The 12,193-nt window shown below is 39.0% G+C and overlaps 1 protein-coding gene across 1 annotated transcript; it reads right to left on the bottom strand.

Moving 5' to 3' along the window:
- Nucleotides 1–230: 230 nt before the first annotated feature.
- Nucleotides 231–10,191, bottom strand: gpr17 (G protein-coupled receptor 17). The gene is made up of 2 exons (XM_014022358.1): nucleotides 10,032–10,191; nucleotides 231–3,734 (listed from the first exon to the last, which is right to left on the bottom strand). Exon 2 carries the CDS (start codon nucleotides 3,724–3,726, stop codon nucleotides 2,704–2,706), a length of 1,023 nt encoding a protein of 340 aa, XP_013877812.1. The 5' UTR covers nucleotides 3,727–3,734; nucleotides 10,032–10,191; the 3' UTR covers nucleotides 231–2,703.
- Between the last annotated feature and the right edge of the window lie 2,002 nt (nucleotides 10,192–12,193).

Genomic DNA, 12,193 nt, shown 5'->3' with positions numbered 1-12,193 from the left:
TCTGTCCTGTTGAACTTAAACTGTCTTTCTTTAAACTGAGTTTGTTCAACAAGTTATCAACAACTTGTAAGATAACTGTTCAGATCTTTCACAAAGAACCACACTTACTATTCCTTTAAGAAACTAGACAACATAAGATAAACAGTAGCCTAATATTTGAAGGATTTTTGGTGAACATATTGTTACGTAATGTTGACGTCTAGAAGTAACTTTCTACAGTCTTTGCTGCATCAATATTCAGACACTTTATTGTGAGCAGTAACCTGACATTTGTGACACCAGCAGGTAAATTCTGACACAACCTATAAGTTGCTGCTTCAGTCATGAACCAAAGAATTTTTAATTTGACAGTTTTATAAAAACCTCAAGAAATAGCCAAAGTTTTTACAGTTTTTAGAAAGATTCATTCCATCTGAATTGTTTTTTCAGTCCGAGTCCGTGAATTTCAATGGGTAATGGGTGGAAGGCACCATCTTGATTGAGGATGATGGTGATGGTAGGATGGAGTTGAAGATGAAACAATGCATCGGGGTCTAGTTATTAGTAATGAAGGTGTTGCTGAGTTCAGTCGTGGTGAAGAAAGAGTTGAGTCGAACGACTAAAGCTCTCGATTTATTGGTCCGTCTACATTCCAACCCTCACCTGTGATTGTGAAGTATGGATCATGACCAAAAGACCTTCRTAAGGCTCTGTGAGTTTCTCAAGCTGCTTTGTTACTACAAGAAGTGTTATAAAGRTACAAATATCAAAGACGAAACCATTTAATTTGGTATGTGAATGTATAAGTTGGCAATGAGATTTAGAGGAGCGCCACCAGAAATCTTGCCGAGGGCGCCAAATTGGCTAGGGCCGASCCTGCCCCTCGGGGTCTCACAGGACGAGCTGCAGTGTGTTGCTGAGGAAAAGAAGATCTGGGTTTCTCTCCTGGACTTGTTGCCTCCACAACCCCACCATGCAGGAGATGGAGGTGTCACTAACAGTGGTAAACATGCATTAAAAGCAAMATTGCTGACAAAAACTGAGTATTYGTCTCATCTGGTTTACAGAGAACATACATTAAAAGTTGAATCTGTACACRTTTATTCAAACAAAGACACATTGATCCCACCTCTGCATGTGTATTAGATGGGAGATAGATTTTACAAGTATAAAATCACACACAGATCAAAAACAACCTTAAATGTTTTTATAACATGCGGAACTTGCAGAAAACAATTTAAGTGTAAAGAAATATAAAACAGTTTGCTGGTGTATGAAAAATACTTCTGAGTTAGAAGACTTCAGGATCAACTGGTTCTGGAAACTGAAGATCTCTGGCTCCAGCTGAGTCTCAAAACATCGCACTATGAAGGTTTCAGTAGCTACATTCAGAGCAATGTTAGCCTTTTGACAACAATGTAATCATTTTATAAATGACATAGACTGTAGCTTTATAAATTAACCAAACCACCAGTAATTATTTGGTTGTTTCAACTTTTGGACCTTCAAATGGGTTGGCATCTCATTTAACCCTGTCCAAGGCAGTTAGCATGTTAGCTTTAGCATTAGATAAGAGAGCTCCTCACATGTGGCTTAAAGCAAATTAGAAACCAAAAACTAAAAGAGACGACAGTAAAAAAAGACAAAAATGTTGCATTCACATGYCAAATTTCAACCACATATGGTGTAATGCTGTCTATGTGGAGTTTTTCTAAACAATTGGGCTATATAGAGCCTCAGAAACTAAAACAACAACAGTGTATGTTTACAAATGCAGATCTCCATAAAATACAAAAAAATTATTTCGTATTTAAAGACCTGGTACTGGATAAATCACCAGACTGGTAGATCGAATCTACAATACAAAAATAATCAATGGAAAATAACAGCAAAAGCTCCACTTTTTGAACATATGATGATATCATGCGGTTACAAAAAAATGATAGGTTTGAAACCTTGAGTATAGGTCATGATTGTTTATTATGGAGATATTTTAGTCTCAAAAAGATTTGAATGAACGCATCAAGATTTGCAGGAGCGCATGGATCTGATTGCCTGTGAATGTGACTTTTGAGACATTTTTACTGCTGCAGATTTGCACATACAACCCCGGATTTACAGTGCGTCCGCTCGGCTGCGAAGTCGAGAGGCGCTCCGAGAAGCGTGCATGGGAAATGAGAAATGGCACGGTAAGGCCAGTGATAAATATCTAATTCAGATTAAAATAATTCATTCTGTGAAAGGCAGACTCAAAACAACAGATGAAACTGCATCACTGTTTTTTTTTTCAGAATAAAGTCCACGTTTTGTGTGTAATATGTGTGTATACATATTGCATAACCATAAATTACTGATTTTGACAGCGTAAAGGTATAAATTATTCACATATTTATTAGTATAGCTAGGATTTTGAGAATGTTTCTATTATTGGTAAATTATTTTGGAAATAGAGATGTGCTCATTCGTTTTCCTRTAAGTCACATCCACAGGGGAGCAGATCTGCATGCTTAAATATTTTGAGACTAATTTATCTCCGTAGATTAGTGTCTTGATGCTTCCTGTTGTTGACAGAAGAGACAGGTTTGTAAAGGTTCACTGAATGATTGCAGGGAGGACACCTGGCTTTGATTTTATTCCTGCATTTTCAGTTAGTTAAACAGGACAATCGCTGAACAGTCAAATTAAATTTTTTATATGAAAGGTATGTAGACGGCACAGTTTCCTTCAGAACTCAGACTTGGCGCTCAGAGAGCTTTCATGTGTTCCCTTCAACTCTCCACTTGTGGCTGCAGACATTCCTGCCTTATTTTTACAAAATAACCGCCGCAGYGTGCTCCGAAACTTCTCTGCCCCAAACAGATAGACCAGAGGGTCCATAGCGCCGTTCAGGCACGTGAGGAGAGAGGTGAGGCGATTAGCCATGCTGAGGGATCTGCGTGTTTGACAGGTCACATCTGGGTGGTTGTAGCCCAGTATAAAGGTGGCCCTGCTCATGTGATAAGGCAGGAAGCAGACCACATAAATGAGCATGACTACGCCGATGGTGCGAAGTGCTCTCAGCTTGAGCGCTGGTTCCAGCCTGGAGCCCTTGTGCAGGCTGTGGATGATGAGCAGGTAGCAGGACAGAGTGGCCAGGAAAGGCGGGGTGAAAGCCACAGCCAGAGAGATCAGYGCCTTGCGTGAGGCCTTTTCTCGGTACAGCTGCAAGCACACCGTCGTGTTGTCCACCTGGGCAGTTTGATGGGTGATGAGCAGCGGTGCCATTGAGACCATGACCAGGATCCATAACGAGAAGCTGATGATGTGAGCATAGCGGGCCTGGCGAACCTTCATCGATCTCACGGCGTGAACAACAGCCAGGTAGCGATCCCCCGCTACACAGGCCAGGAAGTACAGACTGGCGTACATGTTGACATAAAACAAAAAGCCCACCACCCTGCAGGGGACCTCGCCCAGCGGCCAGTGGCCTCCGGTGAAGTGGTAGACGGCTCGGAGCGGGAGAATGATGACATACGACAGATCTGCCACAGCTAAGTGAACCAAGAAGACGTTAGCAGGAGAGGAAACCCCACGCTGACGTGAGAAGATCCAGAGAGCCAGACTGTTTCCACCCAGCGCCAGAACGAAAACCACCACGTAGAACCATCCAAATAACTGGTTCTCAATCGTCGTCTCTACTGGCGCGCAGCTCTCTGACGACTGGTTTGACATCAGCGATGACATTTCCTCTTTTGCAGCAGAATCCATTTCTGTRCCTGAGGAGACAGAGAAATCACAATACTTAAAAACGTCTTTTTTTTGTAAGATCGTGTAAAGCATGTTTGGGCACATATCTCTGGATCTTGTCATAGCTTCATCAAACGCTAATGCTGCTAACGCTTCCCTACAAGACGAACTGCCGGTCCACAAAGTACCATCGATTATGTTTTCAATGAACATGATGTGCTAGTAGCATTAGCAGCATTAGAAGTCATCATCCTAAGACAAAAGCAATTGCCAACTCTGCTTAAGTGGCATTTAAAAATTCAAAATGTGCTCATTGAAAACATTATGGATGGTATCTGTGGTCAGGCGGTTTGAAATGCAGCTTGGACACCGGTAAGTTTGATCTCTTGCAAAGGAGTGTTAGCAGTATTAGCGGCATTAGCAGTATTAGCAGTATTAGCAGTATTAGCAGCGTTAGCAGTATTAGCAGTATTAGCAGTATTAGCAGCGTTAGTGGCGTTAGCTCTTGTCTCAGGAAGGTGATGTCATTAAAAGAGCCGAGCACCAACCACAAAGGCTGAGTTCCATTCTCAAATACTTACTGTAATTGTAAACTTTAACATTTAGTCACAACATTTAAGATTTGACTTTTACATTTAGATTTACACATTTAGATTTAGGATTTACAAAAATTATTTAACAATTAGTAAAAAAAAATTGGCTAAATGTAAGAACAGTGAATATTGTTTTCCTCCATTCCATAAAATACAAAATTGTACTTTGTTTGGCCATTAAATGTTGGCAAAATAGCTTTGGTGGCCATTTTGGATTTTTTTCTGCTGCAGTATGTGAGACAGCATGCTGTCAGCACAATATTACAAAAAATGGCTGAGTTGAAGTTATTTGAAATTAGCCTTGGTGATCATCTTGAATTTTTGAGTAGCATTTAGATATTAGTCTGTGGCTAATGTGTTACCAGATTTATGGTTTTTATGTCTTAAAATGGCTGATTTATAGCCTATTCTAAACTTAGCATTAACTGTAGCTTGAAATTAAATTTTAACATTTATTTAACATTTATCAAGTTAGACCTATCTAATGTAACGTGTGACCTTTGATCTTTGACCTCCGTGACCCTAGAGTCACTAAAAATCATTTTTGACCCACAACCCATCTGCGAAGTTTGACATTCCTACGTTACATGGTTACAGAGTTAGAGCTCAAAGAACAACATGCACTCCGACTGACTGACAGCCTGTATTAGTTTTTTTAGCCATTTTGACATGCTAATTAGCTTTCAGCATGCACYGGAGATCATTTTTGGCTACTACACCACCAAGACTTAGCTCAATACCTTAAAATATGATTTAAATAAAGGTGAAATAACCTAATGTAACCTAATGCATCACGAAACCTAAAAGAAAAGTTTAAAAAAGCAGCTCAAACATGCTAAACAAGACTAAAAGTAGCTAAACTTAGCAAAAAGAAGATAAAAGTGGCAGAAACAAGTTAGAATTAGCATACAGATTAAGGAAGAAGTGCAAATAAAATCTAATGAACTGAAAACCAAAGAAAAAAGTACAAAAAGTTGCAATTTGCTGTAAAATAGCTGAAATTTGAAGAATAACTGCTGAAATGTAGCTGAACGTATCAAAATTATCATAAAGCTGCAGAAGGAGCCTTTGCAGAAAGAAGCTTAAATGTCCACCAAAATGAAATTTCAGCTGAAAATACAAAATTTATCTAAAAGCAGCTTAAACTATAGACAAAATTGTACAAAACAATTAAAATTAACAGAAAGCAAATGAAGGAAGTCTRAAAAGATCAAATTAGCTGAAAGAAGACAAAAAGCACAAAAAGTAGAAATTAGAAAAATGGAGCAGAATGATATGAAACAGCAGAAAAAATGATGAAATTAGTATAAARAYAAGCTAAAGCTTGCAGAAACAAGTTGGAATTAGCAGGAAAAAAGCTCAAATGGTAAATTAAATGTGAATTTAACTTTAAAAAGCTACATTTAGCAACAACCAGCTTAACAGTAGCCAAAGTTTTTGAAAACAGATTAAATTTGAGCTTTAAATCATGTTATAATGTCATTCCCTCATCAAAAACATACCCAGTGTGTTGTACCTTATTTTAATTTCTGAAAAGTGGCAGCTCTAAAAGTAAGCTATATAACATGTTAGTAGAAATTTTTAAACTAGGATTTTACACTCAGAAMGTGAGTTTCATGGTGAAAATGTGCCAGTGACATGTTTTAGCATTGTATTTCATGCTGTTGGTGCCTCGTATAAAGTTGAGTAAAAGTTAATTATTAGTATTCTGAGAAAACCACCTCAGAGACAGGAAACTTTACCAGTTCAGCCTACTCAAAACACACACAACAGAGAGTAGACGGTGAGTGTTTGCTGTGCTGGTTTTACAAAGCAACAATGGATGTCAGTGTACCTGGTGAATGTGCCCKCAGAGGAAATAATTGCTTCATTCTGACTGCAAAGACCAGGAAGTCAGGCTGAGTCATTCGCTCTTCCCTCCTTTCTTTATAACTKAACTGATTCAGCAGTCTGCCAGGCAACAATTATTTCATCTGGGTTGGCAATTAAAGCTACATATCACTTAGTAAATAGTTTTTTTTTCTGAAAATGTGCTGTCTGTCATTGTAAAAGTGTRGAAAACTAAACAGTAAACTTCTTGTTGGCTTAGCCAGAAAACAACAAATACACTGTAACTAATGCTGTTGTCTTAAACCATTCAACCAGACTTGAAGTATTTTAAATATTTCCAATGCTGTAATGCATTAATAAGGTTCAGTGATTTTTTCCCCCCCCAAAAACACTTGTTTTCAGGTGGTATTGTCTTTAGGGTTAGTGGAGCTGTGGCTTCTAATGCCACAGCAGTGTCTATGTTGCTAATGCTAGGTCCTAGCCATTTGTCCTGTTGTCCCACTCTCTTCTAGCACTGGCTCTAAATAAACAACACTTAGACTGGCAACCTGTCAGGTCTATAATACACTGGAGGAAACCCTGATGTTTGAATTAGTGTATAACTTAATTTGACGGTGTGATGTCAAGGTTAACATGTTACCAAATATAAGCATAGTGAACGTCAAACATTGTTTTTTTTTCCCCACTTCTTTTACAAACTTCACCCCCCACCCCAATATGTTAGAGAAGAATTATAGCAAAAATATTAGTAAAAAAAAGGAGGATGATTTGTCATATCAACTGGACATCTATTAAATTCCATTCATATATACAAACTAGGGGTGCAATGATACAGAAATTTAACGATTCGGTTCGATACTTTAGTCTCACGGTTCAGTGTTTTTTCAATACAAAAAGAGAAAATTCCATGCCCTTGTTAACTTGTAATTTATTGAAATTAATTATGAACATTTGTGTAACCTCAAAAGTACAGTTTTTAAATTAGATGTTGCTGAAAGAGCAAGTTTCTCAGTGGATCTGTGCTCGACAATGCAGCCTAGGTGAAGTAGTCGAACACAGATCCACTGATCCTTCAACACAGAGCATCTTCAGAAGACAAGCTGATAAAATCAATTTTAAAAATCTGTCTTGTTCCATACATAGTGTGTATTGAATGGTTCAATACAGATACATTTATTGTTGCACCCCTAATACAAACCCACATAATTAGCAATGAATAAAAAAAATTTTAGCTAAATGTTTCCATAAAATTATTTCCCATAGAAAGCAGACTGCCTACTCATAGACACAAGATTATAGTGTGTTTTAAATATTTGATAACCAAATACAACTAAAAGTATTGAAAATATATTTTAATATAAGGCAGCATAGACAGAAATATATAAATCCTAGAAGTCAACTACTGGTAAAAAATATCTGGTGTTTTTTTTTTTTTTTTTTTTTCATTTTTGATGACTTTAATCACTGATGCCTTCTAGTGGAGAAACTCTGCAGCTGCAGAAAAGTGTTTTTTTTTTTATTTGTTATTCAGGAAAATGTCCTATTGCAGCCTGACTTCAGGGTTAGACTTGTCCTGTTAGCCTTCAACTCCCACATTACATTCCTGTGTTTACTGATCCAAAGCACTGAAACAGAAATACACTGGAATGGCCACTGATGACTGTAGGTAATAGTTGTGGCTGCCATCTTGCTGGGTGCTATGTCTATCCCTGTGTATTGTTTACATGTTAAAACCACACATTGCCAACACCATAGGCGTGTTGTAATCTGTGTCATTAGTTAAAAAATGCAAAGAGACAGTCCTAGTTTATCATACATATTGTGAAAAAAGGTGCCAGTGGTCTGTAATGAGCTTCCCAACAAACCTGGTCGAGAGCAGTTTAGTTCATTTAATTTGTTCTGTCAAATATCTATGATTCGATGCCATGTAGCACCTACCAAGGTGGCGGCCCAAATTCCTGTTTCATTTGCATGGACTGTGCCGTGCCGTGGTTGGTTTCAGTTGTCCAAACAATAAAGTAAATCTAATAAAGCTGAATACTTTGCAGATGTTAGTATGTGTCGAGGCCACGCTGCAAGTTTTTAAAGGGATCCACGATTAGTTGTAACATTAAACTTTATTTGATGAACATTTATTTTAACTGTAAAATAAAGACTGTAAAAATACTGTAGGCTGTTTAGTTTTGTAATTTTTTGAAAATATATTTTAACATGGACGGAGCCATTTTATTTACACACAAAGCATTCTGGGTAAATGATGATGTGGATAGGTCATCAGTGCGAGGCTGCTAGCGAGCTATATCCACCCTGAAGGTTAATCTTGGACAATATCTGATGATTGACTCTTTTAAATGAAACCAGAGAGCGTTGACAGAGAGGAGAAGGTCGAAATGACTCAGCCTGKWACTGAMAATAWRGATGGAGGACAACAGAGCTGCTTCATGGAAGAAGAACCTCAGCTTAGTCTGTTAGCCTTCACACTAGCCCTCGCACTATATTGCCTTATATGTATTAGCTCGGCGATAGTGTGACAAACAAGGTAAACTGAGGTCCTCCATCCATATATTCAGTTGCTGAGTCATTTTTGCGTTCCCCTCTCTGTTATGTGGATGGAGGACCTCAGTGACGAGAGGAGAATGTGTAGCACTGAGCTAATACATATATGTGGTGATAGCGTTGGGGCTAACAGGCTAAAGCTAACAGGCTAACAGGCTGAGGTTCTTCTTCCATGAAGCAGCTCTGTTGTCCTCCATCYATATTTTCAGTTACAGGCTGAGTCATTTCTACCTTCTCCTCTCTGTCAACGCTCTCTGGTTTCATTTAAAAGAGCCAATTGTCAGATATTAAGATTAATCTTCAGGGTGGATATAGCTCGCTAGCAGCCTCGCACTGATGACCTATCCATGTCATCATTTACCCAGAATGCTTTGTGTGTAAATAAAATGGCCCTGTCCGTGTAATATATTTTTAAACCTTTAGTTTAAAAATTATAAAAACTGAACATCCTACAGTATTTTTACAGTCTTTATTTTACAGTTAAAGTATATGTTTATCATATAAAGTCTATTGTTACAACTAATCGGGGATCCCTTTAAAAAACAAATTAAAATGAAACAATTCTTCCAACATTCCCGCCTGGATCAAACATTGTTTCCAAATATTTCGACACACCTAAAGGACCACACACCCTCCTGTCCAGCTGGTCACTCCTCCGTTCRTGGATTTATCTCTTTTTCTGTTGTTGCAGCTGGACATCATTGTGTTGGGATGAACAAACTTTCATTAATTAAGGTGTGGTTTAGCTTTCACTTTGCTATTTATGGTGGATCCAACACCACTATTATAACATGTGACACTGATAATTCTGCCTTTAAAGCTGAGCAGGTGTTCTCAAACATCCCAAACCAGAAAACACAATGAAAAGGGAAGGTTGTCTTTATCTCTCTTTTTCTTTTTTCACACCAGCTCACTCTTTGCTCCATTAGGAGTCAATCAGACATAACAGTCTGGATCCTTTGAGCGAGTGAAGTGAAACCTGCAGCCAAAGCTTAAGCTCAGACTTGAAGCCTAAAGAAAAGAGCTGCAGCTCCAGGAGCAGAACCGCTGAAGGGAAAAGCATCCATAAATAAGTCTGTCTTTAAAAAGGGGGTCGTTCTGGAGAAAAACGATCCCGAAAAGGGCTTTGGTCAGGGCAGAGCCCGCTGGTCAAACTGGCAGCTGTGATGTCTGCAGAAACTGGAAGAGAATAAATACAACACCTAGCTGATGATGGATGAGTTTGACTTCAAATCCAAAAATAAAACGTGATGTTTTATGAAGTCTGAAGAAAGCTCGGAATGAAAATGGGTTCAGTTTACATCACTGTCCTAAAAACAGACTAAAGTCATTAAAGAGAAGACTTACCAGAGCTCCACAGAGGAAAACTAGGCAAAGACAACAATCAGAGCYGGAGCAGGGGCAGGGAGGTGTTTGAGGAGCAAAGTGAAGCCTTACTGTGGACGCTGTGCTCTGACACAAAGAACGCTCTCCTACAACCCCTCTTCCCTCCCTCAACATGTCCCCAGGAATGAAACTGGAGCTCTTTTTGTCCCGCAACAAATTTGATAACAGAAAAAGGGGAGCCCCAGTGGTGAGCCTTTTGTTTGAACCTTGACCCCCCACGCTTTTTTTCCCCTCTCCATCCCTTCTCTCCTCTGAGAGCCACTTGTGCGCCTCCACAATAGCTGGAGTCATTATAAGCGGCGCGTTTCGGCGGCGGGGAGAAGAATGGCGTGCCTCAGTCTCAGTGAGTTCTGGGGCATGACTCCATGGAAACCGAGCGGGTGCTGCACCATGAAACCCCCCCATGAACTGTTGCTGATTGTGAAGTTTATGACTGAAGTCTTAGAGATGATCTTCTGGAGATGGTCTGATAAAGTCTAAAGAGGGTCCCCTTGTCCTCTGTGAGGTGACGAGAAAAAAAATCTGAAGTTGGAGGGAGGGCGAGGGGGTGTTGTTTGGAGGAAACAGAGGCCCTTGTTGCTCTCTTTGCTCTCTTGCCTCCTGGGGGCATCCTGAATTGGAATGCCCAAAATAATCCTTCACATATCCATGGCACAGATGTGGAGAAAGGACCCGCTGGCTGAGGGGGGTGGATAATAATATTTCTTTCATTCGTGGACTCCACAGCTGTGTGTCCGAGACATCGAGCYCTTTTTCCTTTCCTTCTCTGAATTATCGAGATGCAAAATATATTCTGCAGACTAGAATCAAGTAGCTGTAGAGACGCATCTACACCCCCCCACCCCACTCTTTGTTTGGCTTGTTTACTTTCTCTGAAAACCTGCAGCCAAAAACAACTTTCAAAAGTTTGATAGTGCTTTATGCAAAAGCTTTACAATCCTTTTACGCCACTATCCATTTCTCTGGTTATTTTACAGAAGAGCTTCTCCAGACAGAATTTAAAATAGTTTTGAACAAAATAATTGTGTATTGCAAAACGACAGCAGGTTAAATGTTTTAAAAAAACAGTGTTTGCAAGAATCACTAGGAAATCCTACAGAGTGGAATCATGGCGATAATAGTCCACTTTGGTCWTGGCTACGTTCGGATTAGCTGTTGAGACGTTCAAGTACCTGCAGTATCAATTTTTTGTAAGACATATGAATGCATTTTTGGAAAGATAACATTGATAACATATTAGAAATAAAATTTCACRCTGCTGAGATGAAGAGTTGTTGAGATATTTGCATGTGAAGAAACAGGAAGTGATGTCAAAGGGGAATGTCTGAATGTAAACAGAGCGTTGCTACAATAACTAACACAGACTGTAGAGAAGAATCTGATGTTTCTTTAGATTATTTTGAATCTCTATCAAAGAGAAATGAAGAAGAGTCAGAGTTCAATAAAGACCAGGGAGATCCCTTTCTTAAAATGTGCCCCTTTGATGTCACTTCCTGTTTCACTTTAGCTGAGCCAAGTTCAAAACGTGCCAGTTATGAGAAAAAATGGGTAAAATTGTGTAATATGCAAAATGTCTTAAATACAGTATAAAGATGTTTTCTTTGACTTTTTGTAGTAAGCATGTCACAGCCACTTAGTTTTCTTGAAACAGCATTTTGCTACAAATACAGGCATCCTTCAGGGCCTGCTGAGAGTGACAATTTGTTTGTATTAAAGTAATATTTTGGCCATTTTGAAAAAGGTTTTCTGAAAATTTCATGAACAGTTGATATAACTGAATTGCAATTTAGTTAATGTACATAATAAAAGTTAGTTTGCTAGACATAAATAAAAAAAAACATCTGGATGGTTGAGCACAGATATTTGAAGTCTTCCACCTTTCTGACCTCTACTTTGTATTTTCACCTTTCCACCTGCCTCCCTCTCATTCACACACATGCATTCTGTCCTGTCTCTACTGACTTTCATTCCTCTTCTCTCCAATGCAAACCTCCACCTTCCCAGGTTCTCTTCCACCTGCTCTTTACTCTCACCACAGATTACAATGTCACCGGCAAACATCATAGTCCTTGGAGCCTCCTGCCTGACCTCATACTCAACCTGTCTGTCCATCACCATTGCAA

The sequence above is a fragment of the Austrofundulus limnaeus genome, unplaced genomic scaffold, assembly GCF_001266775.1.
Source record: "Austrofundulus limnaeus strain Quisiro unplaced genomic scaffold, Austrofundulus_limnaeus-1.0 Scaffold326, whole genome shotgun sequence".
Taxonomy (NCBI): Eukaryota; Metazoa; Chordata; class Actinopteri; order Cyprinodontiformes; family Rivulidae; genus Austrofundulus; species Austrofundulus limnaeus.
Note: the sequence above shows the minus strand (reverse complement) of the source record. Positions and strands in the feature narration are given on the sequence as shown.